We start from the raw sequence: 26,648 nt of genomic DNA, 5'->3' as shown, positions 1-26,648 counted from the left end.
TCCTTTTGTTGATCGCTGGTTTTGGTTGTGCTGGTGCTGTTGAGCTGTTTGGGAGTGCTTGTCTCGCGGTGTGCTGTGTGGCTAGGTAATAATAAACAAAAAACAAAAGAACAATAGACAATAACTGGATGTTACTTACGTATTGGGGCTCCCTGTTAGTCGGCCCTGCTTCCTGGCTCCTTCTGCAGGCTCCTTTGCAAAGGCGCTCTTGCTAAGGCGAGCGCCTTTGCCGCGCGCCTTCGCCGTGCGCCAAACGGCTGGGCGCCGTTGGCTCCCTTCCTCTCAAAGGGAGCCCGGGCCGATGTGACCTGTGACGCGCGGGGGTGGGCGGAGCTAACTCTCGCCGCGACCCTGATCTGCCTGCCTGCTATATCCTCCTCCCCTCTGTGTCTCTTGCTTCCTCCCTCTCCTCCGACTAACCTGCAAGGAAAAAGCAGAGAAACTTTAAAAAGAAAAGACGCCGCCGCAGTTCACCTCGTGCCCCGGCTCTCCTTCTCTCAAAGGGAGCCCGGGCCGATGTGACCTGTGACGCGCGGGGGTGGGCGGAGCTAACTCTCGCCGCGACCCTGATCTGCCTGCCTGCTATATCCTCCTCCCCTCTGTGTCTCTTGCTTCCTCCCTCTCCTCCGACTAACCTGCAAGGAAAAAGCAGAGAAACTTTAAAAAGAAAAGACGCCGCCGCAGTTCACCTCGTGCCCCGGCTCTCCTTCTCTCAAAGGGAGCCCGGGCCGATGTGACCTGTGATGCGCGGGGGTGGGCGGAGCTAACTCTCGCCGCGACCCTGATCTGCCTGCCTGCTATATCCTCCTCCCCTCTGTGTCTCTTGCTTCCTCCCTCTCCTCCGACTAACCTGCAAGGAAAAAGCAGAGAAACTTTAAAAAGAAAAGACGCCGCCGCAGTTCACCTCGTGCCCCGGCTCTCCTTCTCTCAAAGGGAGCCCGGGCCGATGTGACCTGTGACGCGCGGGGGTGGGCGGAGCTAACTCTCGCCGCGACCCTGATCTGCCTGCCTGCTATATCCTCCTCCCCTCTGTGTCTCTTGCTTCCTCCCTCTCCTCCGACTAACCTGCAAGGAAAAAGCAGAGAAACTTTAAAAAGAAAAGACGCCGCCGCAGTTCACCTCGTGCCCCGGCTCTCCTTCTCTCAAAGGGAGCCCGGGCCGATGTGACCTGTGACGCGCGGGGGTGGGCGGAGCTAACTCTCGCCGCGACCCTGATCTGCCTGCCTGCTATATCCTCCTCCCCTCTGTGTCTCTTGCTTCCTCCCTCTCCTCCGACTAACCTGCAAGGAAAAAGCAGAGAAACTTTAAAAAGAAAAGACGCCGCCGCAGTTCACCTCGTGCCCCGGCTCTCCTTCTCTCAAAGGGAGCCCGGGCCGATGTGACCTGTGACGCGCGGGGGTGGGCGGAGCTAACTCTCGCCGCGACCCTGATCTGCCTGCCTGCTATATCCTCCTCCCCTCTGTGTCTCTTGCTTCCTCCCTCTCCTCCGACTAACCTGCAAGGAAAAAGCAGAGAAACTTTAAAAAGAAAAGACGCCGCCGCAGTTCACCTCGTGCCCCGGCTCTCCTTCTCTCAAAGGGAGCCCGGGCCGATGTGACCTGTGACGCGCGGGGGTGGGCGGAGCTAACTCTCGCCGCGACCCTGATCTGCCTGCCTGCTATATCCTCCTCCCCTCTGTGTCTCTTGCTTCCTCCCTCTCCTCCGACTAACCTGCAAGGAAAAAGCAGAGAAACTTTAAAAAGAAAAGACGCCGCCGCAGTTCACCTCGTGCCCCGGCTCTCCTTCTCTCAAAGGGAGCCCGGGCCGATGTGACCTGTGACGCGCGGGGGTGGGCGGAGCTAACTCTCGCCGCGACCCTGATCTGCCTGCCTGCTATATCCTCCTCCCCTCTGTGTCTCTTGCTTCCTCCCTCTCCTCCGACTAACCTGCAAGGAAAAAGCAGAGAAACTTTAAAAAGAAAAGACGCCGCCGCAGTTCACCTCGTGCCCCGGCTCTCCTTCTCTCAAAGGGAGCCCGGGCCGATGTGACCTGTGACGCGCGGGGGTGGGCGGAGCTAACTCTCGCCGCGACCCTGATCTGCCTGCCTGCTATATCCTCCTCCCCTCTGTGTCTCTTGCTTCCTCCCTCTCCTCCGACTAACCTGCAAGGAAAAAGCAGAGAAACTTTAAAAAGAAAAGACGCCGCCGCAGTTCACCTCGTGCCCCGGCTCTCCTTCTCTCAAAGGGAGCCCGGGCCGATGTGACCTGTGACGCGCGGGGGTGGGCGGAGCTAACTCTCGCCGCGACCCTGATCTGCCTGCCTGCTATATCCTCCTCCCCTCTGTGTCTCTTGCTTCCTCCCTCTCCTCCGACTAACCTGCAAGGAAAAAGCAGAGAAACTTTAAAAAGAAAAGACGCCGCCGCAGTTCACCTCGTGCCCCGGCTCTCCTTCTCTCAAAGGGAGCCCGGGCCGATGTGACCTGTGACGCGCGGGGGTGGGCGGAGCTAACTCTCGCCGCGACCCTGATCTGCCTGCCTGCTATATCCTCCTCCCCTCTGTGTCTCTTGCTTCCTCCCTCTCCTCCGACTAACCTGCAAGGAAAAAGCAGAGAAACTTTAAAAAGAAAAGACGCCGCCGCAGTTCACCTCGTGCCCCGGCTCTCCTTCTCTCAAAGGGAGCCCGGGCCGATGTGACCTGTGACGCGCGGGGGTGGGCGGAGCTAACTCTCGCCGCGACCCTGATCTGCCTGCCTGCTATATCCTCCTCCCCTCTGTGTCTCTTGCTTCCTCCCTCTCCTCCGACTAACCTGCAAGGAAAAAGCAGAGAAACTTTAAAAAGAAAAGACGCCGCCGCAGTTCACCTCGTGCCCCGGCTCTCCTTCTCTCAAAGGGAGCCCGGGCCGATGTGACCTGTGACGCGCGGGGGTGGGCGGAGCTAACTCTCGCCGCGACCCTGATCTGCCTGCCTGCTATATCCTCCTCCCCTCTGTGTCTCTTGCTTCCTCCCTCTCCTCCGACTAACCTGCAAGGAAAAAGCAGAGAAACTTTAAAAAGAAAAGACGCCGCCGCAGTTCACCTCGTGCCCCGGCTCTCCTTCTCTCAAAGGGAGCCCGGGCCGATGTGACCTGTGACGCGCGGGGGTGGGCGGAGCTAACTCTCGCCGCGACCCTGATCTGCCTGCCTGCTATATCCTCCTCCCCTCTGTGTCTCTTGCTTCCTCCCTCTCCTCCGACTAACCTGCAAGGAAAAAGCAGAGAAACTTTAAAAAGAAAAGACGCCGCCACAGTTCACCTCGTGCCCCGGCTCTCCTTCTCTCAAAGGGAGCCCGGGCCGATGTGACCTGTGACGCGCGGGGGTGGGCGGAGCTAACTCTCGCCGCGACCCTGATCTGCCTGCCTGCTATATCCTCCTCCCCTCTGTGTCTCTTGCTTCCTCCCTCTCCTCCGACTAACCTGCAAGGAAAAAGCAGAGAAACTTTAAAAAGAAAAGACGCCGCCGCAGTTCACCTCGTGCCCCGGCTCTCCTTCTCTAGTATATTTGGAAACAGTAAACAAGCGATTCACATCTGCCCTTTCCATTGTAATAAGATGGCTTATAACAGTTATTCCCAAGCCTGTTTCTCTTCTCCATCTCCCCCGCCCTGTTTTTAGTTCCCTCCTAGGAGCTGTAGAAATCACAGGGGTTACTTCATGATATAAAACAAACTTCAAACACTAGCTAAAGACAGTCAATATTTCCACAGCTTTAACATTTGTGATGCTGTGTTGGACTCATCCTTAAAAATGTGTGCTTCAATAAATAATTCATTATGAATTGATTAATATTTATAATAATAAAATGGTAAGCGCGCATGCGCACTCTTACCGCATGCTTCCCTGATCTCTGATCTGTCGGGCTGTGGCGGTAGGAGTGCACATGCGCGCCAGACAAGTCTCCCTGCTCTCCACCTTCCGCTGCTGCAGAAATGGCCCCACACTCGTGGCTCGGCTTCAGGCTCACTTAATCCCTTGCCGCCCCCCCCTTCCCTTCCCGCGATCCGACCGGCTCACTTAGACCCTTCCCGGCCTCCCTCCTTTCCTTCCCGCGGTCCCAACTCCAAACCTGCCAACTCCAGCAGCCTGCAGCACTCTACACACGCTGCTTCGGGGCCTTCTACTGCCCTGATTTACTCTGGCACATCCCTGATGACATCATCAGAGACGGAGCAGAGCAAATCAGGGCAGTAGAAGGCCCCGAAGCAGCGTGTGTAGAGTGCTGCAGACATTGCTGGAGTTGCAGGTTTGTTGGGACCGCGGGGAGGGAAAGGAGGGGGGATGGAAAGGGACTAAGGGAGCCGGCCAGACCACGGGAAGGGAAAGGGGGGTAGGGGAAGCGCTGCTGATGCACAAGGAAGTAGTGTGGGGGGAGGGAAATGGACAGGGAGGAAATGCTGCTGTGGCTGCTGCACAGGGAAGTGGGGAGAGAGAAATGCTGCTGCATAGGAGACAGGGAGAGAGACAGACAGATAGATAGAAAGAAAGACAGACAGTGGGAGGAAGGGAGACAGAAATAAAAGAAGAAAGACACAGGAGCAGGGAGAGACACAGAAAGACAGACAAAGGGGGCCAGGGAGAGAGACAGACAGAAAGAAAAACAGCGGGAGGGAGAGAGAGACTGAAATAAAGAAAGACAGACAGACATATATTCTAGCACCCGTTAATGTAATGGGTTAAAATACTAGTATAAGATAACATCAGCTGTTATGCTGATTCTCTTTATGTCCAAAGGCACTGGAAGGGAGCCCGGGGGTAGGGGACAAGGGGGATATATAATGTTGGATGAATGTTAGCAATAATCTTTTGCTGTTAAGATTCTTAGTTAGCATCTGTCCACAATTTCTTTTCTTAGCTAAGTGAAAAATATGGATCGATGTTCACTATCCACTTGGGCTCAGAAACAGTGGTGGTGCTGTGTGGTTATGAAGTTGTGAAGGAGGCACTGAATGAGCAGGGTGAAGATTTTGCTGCCAGGGGAAGCCTTCCTATGTTGGAGAGAGTCACCCGAGGTCATGGTAAGGACATATCAAAATATAAGGAATTGTAACAGACAACCTGGAGTAACAGGCTGTCCTCGCTTTTTAGGAGAGGTCAGCACACAGAAACCATGCCACAGTGGCATGGGAATATAATGTTCTTTATTTCTGGACAGTTTGCCTCACACTTTATTTATACAAGAAGTTTGGCTTACCTCAGCCAAATTTTCCCCCTCTTGTACTAAGGCACGTTAACTGATTTAGCACGCGCAAAAGATTAGCACTTGATAAATGCTAATGCACACATTATTTTCTAGGGACGCGTTAGCATTTAGTGTGTGTTAAATCAGTTAACTTGCCTTACATAAGAACTGCCATCTCTGGATCAGACCTTCGGTCCATCAAGTATGGTGATCCGCACACGCGGAGGCCCAGCCAGGTGTACACCTGGCGTAATTTTAGTCACCCATATCCCTCTATGCCTCTCGTAAGGAGATGTGCATCTAGTTTGCTTTTAAATCCTAGAACGGTGGATTCCACAATAACCTCCTCTGGGAGAGCATTCCAGGTGTCCACCACGATCTGATAGTATATCTGGTCCAAGTCCATTTCTATTGTGGTGAGGCTGTCCTCTATTACTCTATTGAACACTTTCACTACTTTGTGTCTAGCTCAGATCTCTCCTGGCAACCTCTCCTGGGATTTAGATGGAGAGAGAGAGAGGAGCATAGCAGGGTGGTGGAAGGAGGAAAAGGGGGTCAGGATGGTATGGAAGGGTGGTGAAGGGAGAGAAAGGTGGTCAGGGTGGTAAGGAAGGGTGTGGAGGGTGAGAAAGGGGGTCAGGGTGGTATGGAAGCATGGTGAAGGGTGAGAAAGGGGGTCAGGGTGGTATGGAAGTGTGGTGGAGGGAGAGAAAGGGGGCAGATACTGATAGAATTGCAGGGAAAGAGGAAAGAGACATAAGGGGGAAGGATACTGCATGGAATTGGGTTGGAGGGAGAGAAATGGGGCAGATGCTGATGGAAATGGGGGGAAGGAGAGGAGAGAGTGAAATGCCAGACCATGGGGGTGTGGGAGAGGGAAGGAGAGGAGAGAGATGCCAGACCATTGGAGAAGGGAAGAAGATGGATGCCAGACCAATGGGGGTAAAGAGAGAGATGGAAGGGGGAGGCATAAAGTTTCTGGAAGGGAATAGAATAGAAGGAGAGAAGATGCCATATAGAAGGGGCAAAGAGAGGGTAGACAGTGGATGAAAGGAAGAGAGTGACAAGAAGATGAGGAAAGCAGAAACCAGAGAAGACAAGGTAGAAAAAAATTCTATTTATTTATTTATTTATTTTTTGCTTTAGGAGAGATGCATTGTTATTTCTGTGTTGTTGCATTGTATGCAGAGTCCAGCTTCTTGGTGCTTCAGTTTAACCTTTGTCTACGTATTTTTATTCTATCTCCCCATTTACAAAACTGTAGAGCGTTTTTTAGTGTTGGCATCTGAGCTGTTACCACCTTGGCTAAAAACCACACTACAGCTTCTTAAAAGGGGGAGGGGTTAGTTCGTGATGACATACTAGGCAAAGGTGTTTTCTGTGTTCGAAAAGATATGGTTTTCTGTTAGGATTGATCTGTACTAGTCTGGCTTGTTTAGTTTTACAATGGATGTATTGATACTGCTCACTGCAATATGTAAGATGCTGCCTTTTCCTAGGTACACTCTTGTGTGACGTGTGGATTGTTACTAAAAATCATGTTTTCCATACAGATGGGGGGGGGGTGTCACATATGCTAGGTATGCCACTGTTAAGAACCACTGGAATAAGACAAATTACTCCCTCCTGTGTGGCACTGTGGTTAGAGCTACAGCCTCAGCACCCTGAGGTTATGGGTTCAAATCCCATGTTGGTACTTGTGACTCTGGGAGTCACTTAATCCCCCTTTGCTCCAGGTACTTTAGGTAAAGTGTGAGCACACCAGGAAAGATAGGAAAAAATGCTCGAGTACCTGAATATAAATCTCTTAGGCTAATAGTGGCATATAAATGCTTAAATAAATTCAGCCTTCAGTCACCAACTTCTTAAATCACTGACTGTTAACTCATTTTGTATCCAATTCAAAGTTTTAAAACTTATCCAACTTGGTGTCTATGACATTCTCCCAAATTATTTGGCGGAATGCCTAACACTTTATAGTCCGCCAAGGACGCTGAGGTCACAGAATCGTTGGTTGTTAGACACAACAAAGGGGAATATTTTACAATATGTACGGACCATTTATGTGGAATGCATTATCTGGTACATTACGATTTTGTATAAATTTATTGCAATTTAGAAAGTTGCTTAAGACCCATCTGTTTGCTCAGGCTTTTCTAAGCTAATATCCTGCCTTTTCAAGTTAATTTTTTATCTTCTGAATGTCATCTTCTTCTACAGGCTTTCAGATCTGTTCTGTTTTTGTGTGTTTTTGTGTTTTAGAGGAATGGTTGAGATGTAATCTATATGTTATGTAATCTTATGATTGTTATTGATGTGAGTTTTTAAGACGTTCAAATCTGAATTGTGCATGTGATACTGTGAGCTGCCTTGGACAAAGGCGGATTAGAAATGTTTTAAATAAATAAATAAATTTTATCCCTGTTATTCAGTGTTGGCTCCTGTCCTGGTACGAACGAACACTGAATATCTTGCCTCTCCTGCCCAATTAAAGTGGTTTCAGTATCAGGCCCAGGACTTAGCGACATGCTGGCTTTTAGAATACTTAATTGCTTATATACCAAAGTACAGCAAGCAGGTACTGCATGAATTTATTTATTTATTTAAGAACTTATAGCCCACTTAAGACCTAGGCGGGTCACAAAGTACATATGCAATTTAAAAATAATACAACAAATGTTAATAAATATTTAAATCTCTCCAATCCTATTAAAAATGAATGACTTTCAAGAAAAGGCCTCTACAATTAATGTTGTCTTTAACACTTTTTTTAAATCTCTGAATTATCAGAGAGCATCCTAAGTGACCCTTTCAGATAGACCAGGTAACACTTACCGTATGGCCATAACATCTAGCATATTCCTATTCACTTGTTAAGGGCTTACTATAAAATGCTACAGGAAATGGATGGAGAAGGGGCAGATTGTGGGCATAGACAGTACCTTGCAGTGAGTGCATGCTAAGTCATTGTGCATTGTCACTGCTGCACTTACCACCTGAAGAGGAGATGGTAAATGCTTCCATACAGTCTGCGATGTGGTCATCATAGGCACGGGATGTAAAAAGACTCCTCTGAACCCAATTACCCTCTCTGACATATGTCAGAATACCTCCTTTGCCACTCAACACCCCTCTGGCTCTTATGGAGAGGTTCCCTTATGCCTAGTGTGAGCCAGAAGCAATCCCCAGATGCTCCTGTCCCATTAGTACTTGGGTTCAAAATAGCACCTCTGAGTAGCAGAAGTCTTATAGAGGAGTTCAAAAAAAGCATGGGATGAACACAGAGATCTAGAATCAGAAAACAATAGTAAATATTGAAGAACTGAGGCCAGTACTGGACAGACTTGCACGGTCTGTGTCTGTATATGGCCATTTGGTGGATGGGCTGGGGAGGGCTTCAATGGCTGGGAGGGTGTATGGACTGGAGTGAGCTTTGACGGAGACTTCAGTAGTTGGAACCTAAGAACAGTACCGGGCAGAGCTTTGGATTCTTGCCCAGAAATAGCTAAGAAGAATTTTAGATTGAATCAGGTTGGGCAGGCTAGATGGACCATTCGGGTCTTTATCTGCCGTCATCTACTATGTTACTCTGAAATGGCCTCTCTCACTTTCTTCCATCCTTAAAACCTAAGTAGAAACAATTGGCCTACGTGACGACGGGATACTGGGCTAGATTGCCATTGGTCTGACCCAGTAAGGCTTTTCTTCCGACTTATAGAATGCAATTGGTTGAGTGTGTTGCATGATGCACTTAGGTATACCAACCTTCACCAGCCATTGATCTGTCATTAAGTGATTTTGCCTAAATTTTGGTGCATCAGTGCTGCTTTGTGCTAATATTTTATAATGGCTTAGATATGCCTAAGTGAATTGGAGATGGTGGAGGAAGACCGGTGATTAATAATTTTCTCTGTACTGGCTGAACAGCCATCTGGCTGGTATGAACATATGTTCTGAGGTCTTTCCTCCTTTCCACTGACCATTCAATTAATTACTGCCAAAATACGTCAGATAACTGAGGACATACTAATGTATTGATATACAATTCCATTGCTGTTTCTTTTTTAACTGTGCCTAAGTGCCAATATAAAATTGGCACTCAGCATGCCCCCACTGTGGTGCCTACATCTTGGTACCAGATTTTGGTTCTGTCACCCTCCTTTCCTAGAGGTTCTTCTCCTTTAACTTTGTCCTGAGACCTGGGTGGTTCTTCAGGACTCAACTCCAGCGAGGCATTAAACTGCTGGCTGCTCTTGTTGCTTGGATGGCAGAAAAACATCAAAACACAAGCCAGCTTTAGTAACCTTTTCTCTTGAGCAAGAAACCTTTTTTTCTTTGACCCTCTGGATTAATCAGAAGAAGCCCATCCTACACAGGACCTGAGACTTCTAGCTATTGGGACCTTAAACAAAACTGAAGAAACTCACCTAGCTCCTCCCTAGGCACATACCACAAGGGGGTTTAGCAAGAAATTTCTAGGGAATTCATGCTGCTTACAGAGAAATTATACCCCTAAAAGGCATAAAAAGAACATCCTTACAAGAGAATGACATGGGGAAAAAAATTTATCACCGTTCCCGCCCCGTCCCCACGAGCTCAGTCCCCGTCCCTGCTCTATCCCTGTGAGCTCAGTCCCCACCCCGCAAGCTCCGTCCTCGTCCCCGCCCTGCAAACTGTCAGATCCCATCCACAGAAGCCTCGAATGGTTATGATTTTATATTGAACTTATTTTATGAAAGTATAAAAAGAGACAATATTCTATACAATTGTTATTTTATAAACACAAATAATACAGAGCAAGGATCAACAAAACCCCTGTCTCCCCTGCCTTTCACAAATATCCCCTCCACTATTGTGAAAACTGAACAAAACAAATTACTACAGAATGCTACATAGAAAAAAATCAAGCTAACAGAAAACTTCAGTCACACATGGCAGGAATAGTGTTAAGGAAGTGCAATTAGGGCAGCTGTCCCATGGTCAGAGAGAAAGCCCTAAGCCAGCTGGAAGCTAAAGCAGCACAGTTTGGGCTTTGCGGTCTCCAGTTATGTCTAATACTAGCTCTAGCAGGATACATATTTCAAATCAGAAATATTCTAATCACAAAATATAAAATAAATTTATTTTTTTCTACCTTTTGTTGTCTGGTAATTTTATTCTTCAAATCACATTGGTCTCAGGCTTTGGTTTTCAGTTCCTTCTGTCTTCATCGAGGCATGGCGGGCTCCTGAAGGTAAAATAGGCACAAGAGGAGCTCAAGAGGAGATGCTGAGTCTGACACGGGTACAATTTTTTTACCACATGAATAAGACTTTTCACTGCTCCCGTGGGGCAGTGAAAGGTCTTGTCCCCATTACTGCGGTAAAACAGTTGCAAATGTCTCCATTCATGCGGATTTACTGCGGTGACCATGGTTTACCGCGGTAAACAGTCCTCGTGTCATTCTCTAATCCTTACCATTAACTATAGGCCCGATAGTGACACATTTAGATATGTCATTAGTTATAGCAAAAGAAAACATTTATAATGAGAATTTATAAAAATGATAAAATTTAGTTGACAGCTGAAAGCAGCTTTAAGTCCCATAGAAATCACAAATGCTAGCCTGGTTCCTTTGTCATCACAGGCAATGTTTTCCATCATTGGCCATTCAACGATGATACGTCATGCTCTCCCAAGTAGTCAAATCATCTGTTAAGAACTGAAACCATAAGCAATCATGGACAATACTACTACAAGAAGTTTACTTATTTCTTGCTATAAACAGATTGGATGTAATCTGCCAAACTTCCTTTGTCCCTGGATTTGAGTTCCTCTGGTCTTTATTAATGCCTAAAAGTTGTGGCTGGTCTCAGTAGAGCCCATTTTCCACTATCCCTTTCCCAGATTTCCTCCAAAGGATGTAATTATTTGCCTTTTTCTTGCTTTGTTTTATTCATATGAATTTGTCTCTTCTTCCTGAACATGAGTAATTTTTTTGTTGTTGTTGTCTATTGTTCTTGGGTCTTTGGTGCATCTTCTATGGACTACATGCCCAGGGGGTTAATGACTTAGACATGATTTTATTTTTTCTAATCATTTGGTTCCATCTTTAAAATCACCAGGCAACAAAGGTAAGAAAAATGATTTATTTTCATTTTAGTAATTAAAGCATGTCGGTTTTAAGTATTTACTTCTGCTGTCTATATTTGTCACTGTACGAGTATAGAAGGAAATCTAACTGTCCCCTGCCACATATGTGTTTCCCTCCCCCTTTCTTTCCTATCATAAATTGTTCTTCCCTTGTCCCTCTTGTATTGTATGATATTTTATTTTACTTTTATTACTACTATTTTTTATTAATGATAATTGTATTGTACATTGATATTTATTTTATTGTAAGCCGTTTAGTTACTCTGTGATTTGTGGGATATCAAGAAATAATAAACTTGAAACTTAATAAACTTGAAACGTTATGCGACTAAAAATTTTAATTGTGATTAATCAATGTGCAGGTCTAATTTTTTAAAATCACTATGACCCAGGAAAGACTCCAGTACTGATTATTCACTCTCCTCAGGGATCATAAGCAGCAATGGAGAACGCTGGAAGCAACTCCGACGATTTTCCCTCATGACTTTGAGGAATTTTGGGATGGGGAAGAGAAGCATTGAGGAGCGCATCCAAGAAGAGGCCCAGTTCCTGGTAGAGGAGCTCAGAAACACTGAAGGTTTGTGTTAGAAGGCTCGCCATATAATGATCTTCATTCTTTTCTTTTTGGGTTTCAGAAGCAGTGGTGTAGTGCGGGGAGTGTGGTCCACCCCGGGCATGGTCTTCCTAAGGGTGTGGCAGCACAACTCCTCCTCTCTGCTCCCCGCTCACTCTCTAGCATCCGGCTCCTCTTTTTGCTGCATGTGCCCCATACCTTTTTGGCACTCTCTCTGATGTCATTTCCGGGACCCAAGCATAGGAAGTACATCAAAGGGAGCCGACACTGACATGGGCAGCATGCTGCTCATGCCAGAGAAGTTTAAAAGGTACGGGGAACATAAGAATATAAGAACATAAGAACATAAGAATATAAGAACATAAGAAGTTGCCTCCGCTGAGGCAGACCAGAGGTCCATCTTTCCCAGCGGTCCACACACGCGGCGGCCCATCAGGCCTAGTTGCCTGAACAGTGCCCCTGTCTAATTTTTCTACTGCCTCTAATCCTCTAATCCTCTCCTTATAACTTACCTCTACTCCTGTCCCTATAACTTACCTCTACTCCTATCTGTACTCCTCAATCCCTTTGTCCTCCAGGTACCTATCCAAACCTTCTTTGAAGCCCTGTAGCGTGCTCCTGCTTATCACATCCTCCGGTAGCGTGTTCCATGTATCCACCACCCTCTGGGTGAAAAAGAACTTCCTGGCGTTTGTTATAAACCTTCCCCCTTTCAATTTCTCTGAGTGACCCCTTGTACTTGTGGTTCCCCATAATTTAAAAAATCTGTCCCTGTCTACTCTTTCTATGCCCTTCGTGATCTTGAAGGTTTCTATCATGTCCCCTCTAAGTCTCCGCTTTTCCAGGGAGAAAAGCCCCAGCTTTTTCAGTCTGTCAGTATATGAGAGTTCCTCCATACCCTTTATTAGCTTAGTTGCTCTTCTCTGGACTCTCTCAAAAGGGAAGGGGGCTCATTTGTGGCAGGGGGGTTGGGGAAGAGGGCAGGGGAAGGGGGACCACCTCCCTAGTTGTCGCTCATCCTTAGAAACATAGACACATAGAAACATGATGGCAGAGAAAGGCCAAATGACCCATCCAGTCTGTCCACAGTAACCATTATCTCTTCCTCTCTCTAAAAGATCCCATTGTGCCTATCCCAGGCTTTCTTGAATTCGGACACAATCTCTGTCTCCACCACCTCTTCTGGGAGACTGTTCCACACATCTACCACCCTTTCTGTAAAAAAGAATTTCCTTAGATTATTTCTGAGCTTATCACCTCTTAACATCATCCTATGCCCTCTCATTCCATAGCTTCATTCCATTCCACTATTCACAAGTGCCAGAAGATAGTATGGTTGCAGTATAGGTCTACTTGAAAAAGTTTATTCACCTTTCTATTTATAGTATATCTGGATGGACAGAAGAAAAGTCTTTTAGCGTGAATCTTCCCCCATAGGAATATTTTGGCTTCATATCTTTTGTTTAAGAGGTGGCATTAAGTATTATCAAAAGATATTCCACATAAACTTTCCATATGACATACTATGAGGAAACTTGTTAGGTGAGACTAGAACTGGATACTTTTTGGTCTAGAGGCAGCAGCTCTACTTATCATTCAAAAGGTGGAGGTTTCTCTTGGTTTAACTGCAGAAGCAGTTCTGTCTTCCCATAATGATAGCTACCTTCACTAGAGAGAATTTGTTACGAGGCCATTTTCCAAATGTGAATCAAATGATGATTTATTTAAAAGCTTTATATACTTTCTTCTTAGTCAGTCCCAGTCAAGTTAACAAATTAATATGCAATAAAAGTACAGAAATTCAGGTAATAGTTGTCATGAACGTATAGTGTAGGTGTATAGAGTCATAGAGATACAGTAGATGTTTATCATACAAGAGAAGGTAGACAGGGACAAATTCTTCAGGCTGTGGGGAGCCACAAGTACAAGGGGGCACTCGGAGAAATTGAAAAAGGACAGGTTTAGAACAAATGCTAGGAAGTTCTTTTTCACTCAGAGGGTGGTGGACAAATGGAACGCGCTCCCGGAGGCTGTGATAGGCCAGAGCACGCTACAGGGGTTGAAGGAGGGTCTAGATAGGTTCCTAAAAGAAGAGGGGATTGAGGGGTATAGATAGAAGTAGAGGTAGGTTATAGGAATAGTCAGAAACCACTTCACAGGTCATGGACCTGTTGGGCCGCCGCGGGAGTGGACCGCTGGGCACGATGGACCTCTGGTTTGACCCAGTGGAGGCAACTTCTTATGTTCTTATGTTCTTAAATGGTAGCAGACAATAATTTAAAAGATCATAAGGTACATGTTCAGATATTGCATGGGATACAACTTTGATCTGTCAACATTGTATTGGGTTATACTAGTGAGAATAAGAACTGCCTTAGACCATTCCTGAAGGATAGTAATGGGACATCCTGTTGTATTAGCACATCAGGGAGTTTGTTCCACCTTTCCGCAACAATCACTCTGAAAGCTTTCCATGATTCTTTCTTCATTTTCTCTCTGCACAGATTATTAGGTTACTCTGAGTGGATCACAACAGATAATTTGGGGTATAGATGCTTAAAGAGAATTTTTGGCTTCTGAGTTTGTATCACTTTAAAAGTTAAAAGGAGTAGTTTCAAGACACAAGGGCCAATATTCAGTTGGCAGGAGACAGCCTACATAAATGCCGTGATCAGTGCTGACCCCGAATATTTAATTCCAGGCCATTTCTGGTGACTGGAATTGAACAGAACAAAAAACTTGTGGTGAAGGAGATGTTCAAGATGCAGGCTTTATTAAAATCACAATAAATTAATTCACATTGGGAGCTGTGGACCTAACACGGTCCGTGTTTCAACGATGCTGTCTTCCTCAGGCGTCCCTAAAGGTCCAGATATGGAAACTCGTGGATCAAAAACTAAAAACAAACTGAAATGTAACTCTGCGCAGGCCATTTCTGGTGACTGGTATTGAATATCTGGGTTTTTTTTGTTTGGCACTAACTTAACTGGCTAAACAAATATTCAGCACTGGCCAGTTAATAGCAGGCAAAGAGAGGACTGTTATTTGTGTGGTCCAATTTGGCCGCTGAATATTGCTGGTTATAGTGCGATATAGTCGGTTATCTTTATGGCACTGATCACAAATATTCAGCTGAATATTTGTCGATAGGCACTATTTAGCTAGCTAACAGTAGTTTTGGGCCAGTTAAACTGCTTTGAATATGAGGGAGTATGCTCTTTAATGGTTAGCCAGTATAAGGAAGACAATAAGAAAGAAGGTTTTTCACTTATTTCATGACCTGTTAGGTATCCAGCTACAACGTTTTGTGTTTTTATAGCTTGGCTGATAACCCAATGGTCTAAAGAAGGTTTGTACAATTGATATAAACAGGTTAGGATCCAAATATAGTCATAGTTTCTTTACCAAGCTCATGTTGCAATAAATTTGACATTTTACTTTTTTTCTTCATTATACTAGAGCTGCCCTTTGATCCTACATTCGTCTTCAGTCGCTCTGTTTCCAATGTCATTTGCTCTGTGATCTTCGGGAACCGATTTGACTATGGAGATAAGAACTTCCTTTTCTTACTCAATTTGATAAATGATACCTTTCGGCTTTTTAGCACAGTCTGGGTGCAGGTAAAATATTAATTTTTAATCTGCTTTCCTGTAGCTTTGGAGTCACTTTTAAGCAGTGACTGGGAAAGCTCTTCTATTGGTCAGAATCTGTGGGAGGGATCACAGGCAGCCAGGAGAGCCCTAACTGGTCAAGTCTGCTCCTATGTTATCTATTTATTTCTAATATTTCTAGACCACCTAAAACTAAGGGCTCCTTTTACTAAGGTACTCTAGGGCTTTAACGCATGGAATAGCGCGTGCTACATTGCCGCACGCGCTAGACCAGGGGTGTCCAACCTTTTGGCTTCCCTGGGCCGCATTGGCCAAAAAAAAATGTTTCTGGGGCCGCACAAATGCGCAAACGCTGCAGCAAGACAGAGGAAGGAGCCGGCAAGACGGTAAACACCCAGGGGCAGCAGAGGAAAACACTGCATCGCCCTCGACCGGGGCCGCAAAAAATAATTCACGGGGCCGCAGGTTGGACACCCCTGTGCTAGTCCTTAACGCCAGCATTGAGCTGGCGTTTGTTCTAGAAGTGTAGCGAGCGGTGTAGCACGTGGTAATTTCCTGCGTGCACTAAAAACACTAGCGCACCTTAGTAAAAGGAGCCCTAAGCATCAGCTACAGAGATATGGAACCAAATATGCATCTGTCCTTGAGATCGTGTAAAGTACCTTTGGACTTATAAGTTAATTTTATAGTTGAAATCCTAACAGGCACAGTTTCCCTTTAAAAATCAATTGGCCGGCCTTTGCCGTGTGAACCTCCTGCCTTGCAAAATTAAATCCTGGTACGGACGATGACAACGCTGCAAGGAACTGAGTTTAGAAACACTGCTTGACTAGTTGTAATTGTTGGGACTTTTTCTATTTTTTCTGTTTTGAGTTTCTTGGACTAACATTGTGTTGAACTTTGTATCTGCAGCCCCAGTAAAAGAATGGTTTTCTTGTCTTCTAGCTCTATAACTTCTTCCCTAATGTGATGGAGAAACTGCCTGGTCCTCACAAGAGAGTGGTTAAAGATGTGGAAGAGTTGATGGCTTTTGCGGCAGAGAGAGTGAAGATGCACCAGGAAACCTTGGATCCTGACTCTCCTCGTGATTTCATTGACTGTTTCCTCATGAAAATGGAGCAGGTACTATGAAACTGGATAGGAAGGTGGAAGGCACATGGGGAAAGAGAAATAGCAGGATCTCCTACATCTTTCCATAGTCAAGGACACAACTGTATAAGAATACATGTGGATCAATATTTAAAAGGACTTAATTGATTATAGACCACCACTATGGGGATAATTCTATAGCAAGAGACTTCCACAGAGGCACCCTAATAATGTATGGCTACTGGGCACCAGGTTCTGTTACAGAAGAGACACCTACCACACCGCCTTGGGACACCTAGATGGAGATGGCCATTTATTGAATTACATTTTGTTTTAATTTTCTGTTTGTCACACTGTTTAATTTTTACTTTGTTTATTTAAAATTTTTATTGTAAACCACTTAGATTTACCCTTGGTTTTATATTTGCGGTATATTAAATAAATTGAACTTGAACTTACATCTGAGGAAGAGATGTGATAGAGGTCTACAAAATCCTGAGTAGAATAGAATAAGTAAACGTGAATCGATTATTTATTTATTTTGGTTATTTGAGGCACTTGATATACCATAAATAGTTCAAAGAGGCAACTGTGTGGCTTACAGTAAAAATCAGAGAAGACTGTAGGAAGGGGATGACAAGAGTTAAGAAGAGGAGAGTCCAAAGAAAGGCAAAAAGACGGGAGAGAATTAATTGCAAGATTAGAGGAGGAAGAGCAAAGGGATCAAGAGGGAATATAAGGGATAAGGAAGGAACTAAGGTAAGCTTGAGCCAATGGATAATATGACTTGAAAACAAGACAGTTTACTCTTTCAAAAGTACATAAACTAAAGAAACCTCCATGATATTAAGTACATTAATACTTTTTAAACAAATGTGAGAAAATATGTCACACTCACACGCTCCCTTCCCCCATACCTCTAAATCTTCACCAGTGTGAGCAGCTTCTCCAGCTTGCTGCTCGTGCTGGCGTTGGCTTTCCCTCTGATGTCACCTCCTGGCCCTATGATCAGAATATGGGCATTCCACCATGGAGATCCATCCCTGGCTAATGACTTGAATGGAACCAAAATCTGTACACATATTTCCTATTTTCCAAAAGATAGGCTCACTTATGGCGGAAAATGCCCAGATCTAATTTTACACCAGTTCAAAGGCACACGTAGGATTTTAAAAAGTGCTTGTTTGGGCCAAGGCATTACCCAAGGGATTAAGGCGGTTATTCTCTTTAATCCCATGCAATTAATTTCCTCCTCTGAAAATAAACAGTATTAAAATTGCCTCCTCATTGCTTAATCATTGTCACTTACATGTGTTGGATTGTACAACATAGCAGCTTCAAGTGTAAGTACAGATACTTCCACATGAAAGCTGCCAAGCCAGTTCTGCTCATCTTTTCAATATCTGTAAAATGGCTGCTCCCACTGAATCTGCAATACTACTACTACTAATCACTTATATAGCACTGAAAGGCATAGGCAGTGCTGTACATTTTGACATTTAGAGACAGTCCCTGCTCACAATCTAACTTGGACAGACAGACATGACATATAGGGTTAGGGTTGCAGAGCCCAAGGTGAGAGGAGTTAGGATTCGAAAGAACTCTCAAAGAGGTGAACTTTTAACTGGCCCTTGAACACTGCCAGAGATGGAGCCCACCGTAGGGATTCGAATAGCCTGTTCCACCCATAAGGTGCAACAAGGCACAAGGAACAGAGTCTGGAGTTGGCAGCTGAAGATAAGGGCACAGAAAGGAGGGACTTACCAGCTGAGCAGAGCTAAAGGGGGTGGGGAATCATAGGGTGAGATAAGTGAAAAGAGACAGTGAGGGGCAGCTGAGTGAATGCACTTGTAGGCAAGTAAGAGGAGTTTGAATTGTATTTGGAAATGGATGGGAAGCCAATGAAGTGACTTTAGACGAGGGATAACGTGAGTAAAACGGCTCTCCCAGAATAAGAGTTGTGCAGCTGAATTCTGGATGGATTGGAGGGGAGTGAGATGGCTAAGTGGAAGGTTTGAGAGTAGCAAGTTGCAGTAGTCCAAGTATGAGGTGATGAGGTTGTGGATACTGTAAGTCCTAGAAAAGTCTGTACATCGACAGATTCTTTCTAAAATGATACCAGAACTTGGCTTGGACATCTCAATTCTGACCTCTAATTTTGATATAAAATGGGGATCTAAACTACTTAGCTAAAATGGATCGAGGCATATATTCAGCACCTCTCACTATTTGGATAGCAACAATTGAACTAAACTATTTTAGTGGTGGGTTTTAATGTTACATTTTCATATACTTTTGAGGTTGATTATTACCTTGAATCCCAAGGTAATGGCAGAATAAAAATCAATAACGTAATGTAATTATTCAAAGTGATTTAACTGGATAGGAGAACCTCCAGCCTTTTTAAATCACCTGTGTGGGGCTAGCTGTTAATATTCATCACATTTTACTGGATTCTGCCAATCTGAACCCGGGCAATAGAGGAGGCATTCCAAGAGCAGATTTTTACCAATACCGCCATTTATCCAGGCACTAGTGATATTCAGTGCTGGTATTTGATTAGCTAACCAGGTAGTAAGGACCACATAAAAAGCTGTCCTATCTTTGTCTAGATATCTCTCCAAGCACCAGAGTTGAAATCAGACATTTACTGAATAACTTCCAGGTAGAGAATGACACGGGGACAAATTTGTCCCTGTAACCACAGGAACTCAATTTCCCCATCCCATCCTCATGAGTTTTGTCACTGTCCCTGCCCCATTCCTGTAAGCTCTGCTTTAACCACACAAGCCTCGAACACTTATGATATTAAAGTGTTTAAGGCTTGTGCAGATGAGGAAGGAGCTTGCAGGAATGGGGCAGGGACAGGGACAGGAAAAGAACTCGTGGGGATGGGATGGGAAAATGAGTTCTGCGGAGATGGGAAAAAATTTGTCCCGTCTCATGCTCTACTTCCGGGTACCAGACTGAAGGGTTATGTGGTTGTTGCTCTCTCCTGTACCCCACTCTCAGAGTAATGACAGACCCTCCTTCTTTTATTCAGATCTTCCTCCCCCCCCCCAACCCCCTTGAGGAGAAGACATAGGCTCAAGAAGAACCTTCTTACCCTCAACCCCTGTAGGAGCTCCTAGGCTTACCGTTAATAATCCTGGTGGTATAAGGATCCTTAGGGTAATAGTGATGTCCATTTGCTCCTGCCCTTCATGGTTCCAGCACCCAAATGGTAGCTGTGACCTCTAGCAGCAGCCTCACAATACCAGCTAGAGCATAATAGCTGATGGCTTGATACCGTTTGGCCTAGCACTGAATAGCAAGGTCTAACGTTGCAGGCAGCAGCCAGAGTTTAAAAAACTGCTGAATACCACCTGCTGAATATTGACTAGATTCCTTAAATGTTTATATGTTTTAACTATTGCTATTTTCCTTTTTCACTAATTGTGCTACATCACCTTGATAATTATTTTTGAAAGGCAATTAAACAAATACAAATAAATTAAGTACTAAATATACAGTATACATATAAATTAAATGTCTTGACTTATGTTTAAACAAACCCTGAATTGGAAGCCAAGAGCAGGCCTCAATGATGAGAGCAAAACAAACAACGAAGGAGTCGGGAGGATAAGATGTCAAGTAGTCAGCCATGGCTATATGGTTCAAAAAGTCACTTTATTTGTAGAAAAGCCACAATGGTTCAAAGAGTCTTTGAGCCATTGTGGCATTTTCTACAAATAAAGAGCTAGATTCACTAAGCCCACCGATTAACTTCCGACCACTTAGCGACCCGATTTCCCTCTGACCCAATTCACTAACCTCTGTCCCGATCAACCTCTGATCCACGCATACAAATGAGGGGGAACGACATTCAAATGCAGGCAGGCAGCGATTCACTAAAAAAAAAAATGAAGGACACCAACTGGGCTGACCGATCAAAAATAAGCGACTGCTGAGGACCAGTCACTCAGGTCCTTTCTGACTGCCCTGCCTTCTGCCGCCCTGCTCTCTGCCCTGCTTCTCTGCCCCGATCTCCTGCTCTCTGCCCCGATCTGCTTTTAGCCTGGTTCTCCTGCTCTCACCCTGAATCTCTCCAGCTCTCACCCCAAATCTCTCCTGCCCTTCTCCACAGTGGAAGCCAGTGTTGTTAACCCGTGGGTATAAAGTGGGTTAAAACCACGGGCTTGCAAAGAAAAAAAAAGTAGGTTTCCTCCTCTGCCAGGCACAGAGGGCCAGTTCATATGCAGATCATCTACAGATGGTCTGCGCATGCGTCGGGATCGCTGTAGAGCAATCTGGGCAGTCGATTGGGGGCGTGATTCCGATCACCCTCATTTTCATGAGGGCAATTCGTGAATTAGCCCTCCGGACACGGATCGGATCCAATCGGTGCCCTTAATGAATCTAGCCCAAAGTGACTTTTTGAACTATATACCCTTGGCTGACTACTTGACTTCTTATCCTCCCAACTCCTTCGTTGTGTAAACAAAACCCTGACCACAATGTTTGACTATTAACTTGATTATGATAAGCTTGTTTGCAGTGTATAGTGTCAAGGTGATGTAACATACAATAGTAACATAGTGAATGGTGGTCCATCCAGTCTGTCCATTAGTTATACCCATTAAAAATATATGATTAAATTAACTTGTCTCTTCTTTGATATTTCTGGGTCATAGACTGTTCTACTGTACTGGGTATTAACTTTAACCAAATTTGGCACTCCTACATGTTGACCTCTTTGTCTTCCTGTGCATTTCAGTCCAAACTGTGGCTCTGACTATCCATGAGTTCATCTTTGACATTGACACTTCATCTGTATCCTTGGCCAAATCACTTTCGCCTCCTTGTGGCCTAACTCAGAGGTTTACTAGTATCATTAACATTTCCTTTTGTCAAATAGCTTCATCTTTCATTCTTTGTATCTATCAGGAACAAAAGAACACCCAGAGTGTATTTTCCACAGAGGCCTTGGTAGTAACTACTTTTGACTTATTCTCAGCTGGGACTGAGACAGTCAGCACGACTCTAAGATACGGCCTTCTAATTCTTCTGAAACACCCCAAAATAGAAGGTGAGCAAGAAAAGACAGGTGATGAAATGAAAACCAAATAGTAAATGCTAAATTTTCTACCCAGACTCGGTTTAAGCATAGAAGATCACCAGTGCTAGCAAGATGGTGCATGAACTGAAGAGGAGAAGGAAAAACTGGGATGAAATTGAGGCAGAACTGGAGATCAAGTAGGAAGTAGGATCTATGATTTCACAGCAGAAAAAAAATGGGAAAGAAAGAGAAAGAAAGAGCTGTCTTGCATATATCCATGTTCCTATATTAACAACCAGATTTAGTTTTTAGCACTTGAAGGACAATTCTTTTTTTTTTTTTTAATTCTTTATTGATTTTCCAAACTACAATAGTGCAATATATAAATAAATTACATACATTTAGTCAATAAAAGCACATTCAACTTACAAATATTCAAAACCAAACCATTTTCTCCCTTCCACCCACCCACCCAATGATTATTCAATACAACACATAAATATAGATTTTTACAATAGCCTTACCTTATTCTAATTAATAATACCCTCCCATCCTCCCACCCACTCCAATGTAAATACTCAAAGGTCAAAATTAAGACAGAAATACCCCCCACCCTTCCCTGGATGCGTACAAAAATAACAAACTAACTCATAATCAAAGACCTACTATAGTAAAGTAATATATTATGTCAACGGGCCCCAAACCAATTTAAATAAATTACTGTGCCCCAAACTATCAGCATTACTTGAAGGGCAATTCTTTAAATGAGTGTTCTTATTTACACATGTATTATGCATATACATGTCTAGAATAATGACATGCACAGAGACATTTTTGATAGGACATCTAAGTCTTAGGGGGTCTTTTACTAAGGCATGCTAGCTGATTTAGCGTAATATCAAGTCAAGTTGCAAGTTTTATTAGGATTTTATATACCGTCTATCAAGGTTATCTAAACGGTTTTACAATCAGGTACTCAAGCATTTTCCCTATCTGTCCTTGTGGGCTTACAATCTATCTAACGTACCTGGGACTATGGAGGATTAAGTGACTTGCCCAGGGTCACAAGGAGCAGCGCGGGGTTTGAACCCACAACCCCAGGGTGCTGAGGCTGTAGCTTCAACCACTGCACCACACAGGGATCAGGTGTGGCTGTGATCCAAACCAGAATAGTTTGGTATTTTCAGTATTTAATTTGAGGTGGTATTTTGTTGACCATTCTTGTTCTCTGGTTAGTGCACTTGTAAGTTTTGTGGACAAGCATATTCAATTCAGGCCTACTGGAATTAAGAGAAGGATATCGTCTTTGTCAGATTGGATTTATTAGATTTGATACACCACTTGTACATGAGTATTAAGCAGTTTACAATACTAATACATTAGAAATGAGAGTTACATTTTCAGTCATTAGAAAATTATCCCGCTCTGTCCCTGTGGGCTGACAATCTAATTGTAGAATCTCTGTAAGTAGTATTTAAATACATGCTAGAGAAATATGAAGAGACGAAAGAGGTGTACTGTGAATACTATAGGCATACAAAAAGGCAACATACGAGAAAACTTCAAAATTTCAGTATCAAAGCAGAAAGAAAAGAAAACATCCATTCTCCCTGGTCTAGGTTTATTGAGTTTAGTCAAATATATTATATAGTAGTGGTGAGATCAGAGATCCTTGTGGTACACAATACAGCAACCTCAGCTACCATGACCCCATTACTCCAGGACTCTATGCAGCTCACTGGCTACCAGTCAAAAAGTGATGCATCTTCAAAGCCCTGGTCATGACACACAAGAGATTCTACCAAAAAACACCCAGCCTACATAACATCTAAGTTATGCCTATACACCCCTAACCGCTCCCTCTGCTCCAAAGCAGAACAAAGACTCAGCTTCCCGCAGGGAGATCCCTCTGAATGAGTACGGCGTACGAAAGATCCTACAGCCATTTCCTGCCTCAGCTATGGAACTGACTAACCACATAGATCAGGTCGCTAGACTCACTAATGACCTTCCGCAGAGCAGCAAAGACCTTCCTCTTCCGCCAATTGGGCCATTAAAAACTGCCTCCTCAATATACTTCTCCTAGTACTCTTCGCTATGACCAGTCTGGTCTCTAGAATAAGCTCTGTAATTGTCTACTGTAACCTATTTGTTGTCATGACTAGTATGTTTTCAAACGATTGTGAATGTCTACTTGTAACCCGTTCTGAGCTTCTGGGAGAATAGGATAGATATCGAAATAAATAAATAAACACAGTGTCCAGAGAGTTGCCCATCTTTCAGTTCTCCGTATGGCCTGTTTGTCCTGTTGGGATCAGGACCCCTCAGTTAAGTCAAGCTATTCTTCTATTTTCTATTTAAAGTTAACATTAATAAGGAGGGTTTTTTTTTGTGATCAATGATTGATACAATCTCACATAATAGACGTGCAATAACATGAGCCATTAACGGGTATCTGAGGTTTTTTTTTTCCTCCTATTTAGTTGAATTTTTTGCATTAAAGAGCATTAACAGTCAGCATATTGAAGACTGATGTTTCTTAAAGAAATATTATTGTTTTAGGTTTCAAAATTTTTTTTATTATTTTTCCTCCTCTTTGGTTGTTTGTTTTGACAAGTTGAATAGTGAGGTTTGGTTCTTTCTGGGGGTTTTTATGTCAAGAAGCCATAGAACCATTTTAGTACATTTCCTGAGATTCCTAGTTCAGAGAGTTTGTTTAATAGTACTGTATGGTTCACAGTGTTGAATGTTGTCGAAACATTGAATCGGAGTAATAGTATTTGTTTATTTTCACTTATTCCAGATCGTACTCTAGCTCCTAGGGCTATCAGGCATGTTTCTATGTTGTGTGCATTTCTGAAGCCATGATTGGATAGGTAGTAGTAGGTTCCATTGTATGACGTGGTCTTTTAATTGTGACGCAACAGTAAATTCTATCATTTTTGTCATGAATGGAATACTAGCTATTGGTCTATTATCTTTTCTTAAGTCTAGGTCTATTCCTTTTAGGATATCAACAAATGACTCTGAGAACCATCCTTGTTCCAGAGTTTTGCTGATGAAGTTGACTAGCCAATTTAGTACATTTTCTAGCATGTTACAACATACTGTATGTAAGGTGGACATTTATCTAGTTTACAACCTGTTCTACATACTGTAGCTTGTTTACTAGTAGTCTAAGTTCTTTGTTTATAATAGTGTTGAAGGTTGTAGTAGTGTTGGTATGTTGTCTGGATAGTTCTCTGGGTTGGCGTTGTGTGTTATCTAAGTTTTTACTAAAGGATTTAAATGTAGTTTCAATCTTATTTGAGAAGCACTGTGCTAGCGAGTTTGATGTGGGTGTGGATGTATTTGAAGAGATAACAGTTGTGCAGTCGGTTAGTTTATTGTAGTAAGGATTTTATACATTTTCTTTTAAGTTTGGTTTTTCCTCTCCAGTCAAGGTAGCGTAGTATTTTGATTTGTTAGTTGTAATGGGAGCATGATTTTCTCTACTTGTCTTTAAGTGGTGGGTCCCTTGATTTTCTTCATGTTCTTTCTTGTTTGCAATATTCATTTTTTTTTTAAGATTCTCAGATCTATAGTGAACCATGGCTTTTTATATTGTTTTTCCACTAGTGGCGTTATGGTATCTAGCAAACAAACAAAAAAAGGCAAGCGAGATATCTATATCAACCGTTACATTTATTCTCATAGACACCAAACTAAAAAAAAGTCACATAAAGTCATAGTATGGGTACTTGGAAACAGATCTTTATAACTAAAGTCCTGACTAGGATCCCAGTTTTGGCAATCTGGAATGCCTTCTTCAGGGGAAAAGCAAGTAACCAAGTATAAATCACAATTGGGATACAGATCAGGTTCAGAAAATGCCAAAAAGGCAAATCTCAGCCAAGCAGAGTCTCTAGGGTTTGTCTAAGTGAAAAAATTCAAAAATCCAACAGTTCTATATTCAAATAATAAATCCAATCTTTCAAATAATCTTCTTCCTCTAATCTTCTACACAGGGGTGTAACATGAGCAGAACAAAAGCAGGACTCCCATTTATGCACGTAACGTATTTATTAATTTTATTTCATCCTATCTGAAATTCTTAGTAGATTACCATGTATGCTTACATAATCCAAAAATAAAACCAATTTACACGAATCTAAAATTATAGAATAAAACAATACAGGTTTAGAAGACAGCAAATCTAATATAATAAAATGCAAGGCCGCGCATGCGCACTAAAAAAATCGTGTTCCCTGATCCGTCGCGAAAACACGATTGCGCATGCGTGGGTTTTACGTCACCACTTGCTCGCGGCGACTTTCAAATAATAAAAAAAAAATTATACAGCTGCGGCGGCCTTCCTCACCGTGAATGGTACCGGCTCCTCTCTCGAACTGCACCAGGATCGAGAGAGGAGCTGCAGGGCCGGCTTTCAACTTAAAACAAACAAACAAAAAAAAACAACTGGAGATCGGCGCTCTCACCCACTCCCACTGTGCAAACCCCCCCCCCCCCCATGGGAGGATGCGCCGCAGCAAAGTGCTGCACAGGTACTGGAGGGGGAGAGACATATCGCTTCTGCACCGGTACAAACATCCCTCCAGCGTTGGTAGCCGCTGCACGTTAAACAGGCTGCTTCGGGCTTTCTCCTGCAGTTGAGTCCCTCTGCCGCGTCACCGATGACGTCATCAATGACGCAACAGAGGGACTCAACTGCAGAAGAAAGCCAAAGCAGCCTGTTTAACATGCAGCGGATGCCAACACTAGAGGGAGGTTTGATATTAAAGTCATCTTGCTGGGATGGTCGCAGAGTCAGCGGGGGTTGGGCTGGGAGGGGAGAGAAGCGTCTGCCTCGGGTGCTTCAGGCAGTAGCAGCGTTTACAATTCGCTGCTGTTGCTGGCTTCAGGCCTTCCTCTCTGGCCGGTCATGCCTACTTCCTGTTTTCATGAAGACAGGACCGGCCAGAGAGAAAGACCTGAAGCCAGCAACAGCAATGAATTGTGAATGCTGCTGCTGA

General features: G+C 44.0%; 1 protein-coding gene across 1 annotated transcript in view; it reads left to right on the top strand.

Annotated features, from left to right (window-relative positions):
* Positions 1-26,648, top strand: part of LOC117366197 (cytochrome P450 2C20-like) — a 52,850-nt gene that overhangs the window by 6,631 nt on the left and 19,571 nt on the right. Inside the window, exons 2-6 of the mRNA XM_033957404.1 lie at positions 4,866-5,028; positions 11,752-11,901; positions 15,358-15,518; positions 16,455-16,631; positions 21,525-21,666. Of these exons, the coding sequence (XP_033813295.1) occupies positions 4,866-5,028; positions 11,752-11,901; positions 15,358-15,518; positions 16,455-16,631; positions 21,525-21,666 (793 nt within the window). The remainder of the gene's footprint in view (positions 1-4,865; positions 5,029-11,751; positions 11,902-15,357; positions 15,519-16,454; positions 16,632-21,524; positions 21,667-26,648) is intronic.

Source organism: Geotrypetes seraphini, chromosome 8 (assembly GCF_902459505.1).
Source record: "Geotrypetes seraphini chromosome 8, aGeoSer1.1, whole genome shotgun sequence".
NCBI lineage: Eukaryota > Metazoa > Chordata > Amphibia > Gymnophiona > Dermophiidae > Geotrypetes > Geotrypetes seraphini.
This window is presented reverse-complemented; position numbering and strand designations above follow the sequence as displayed.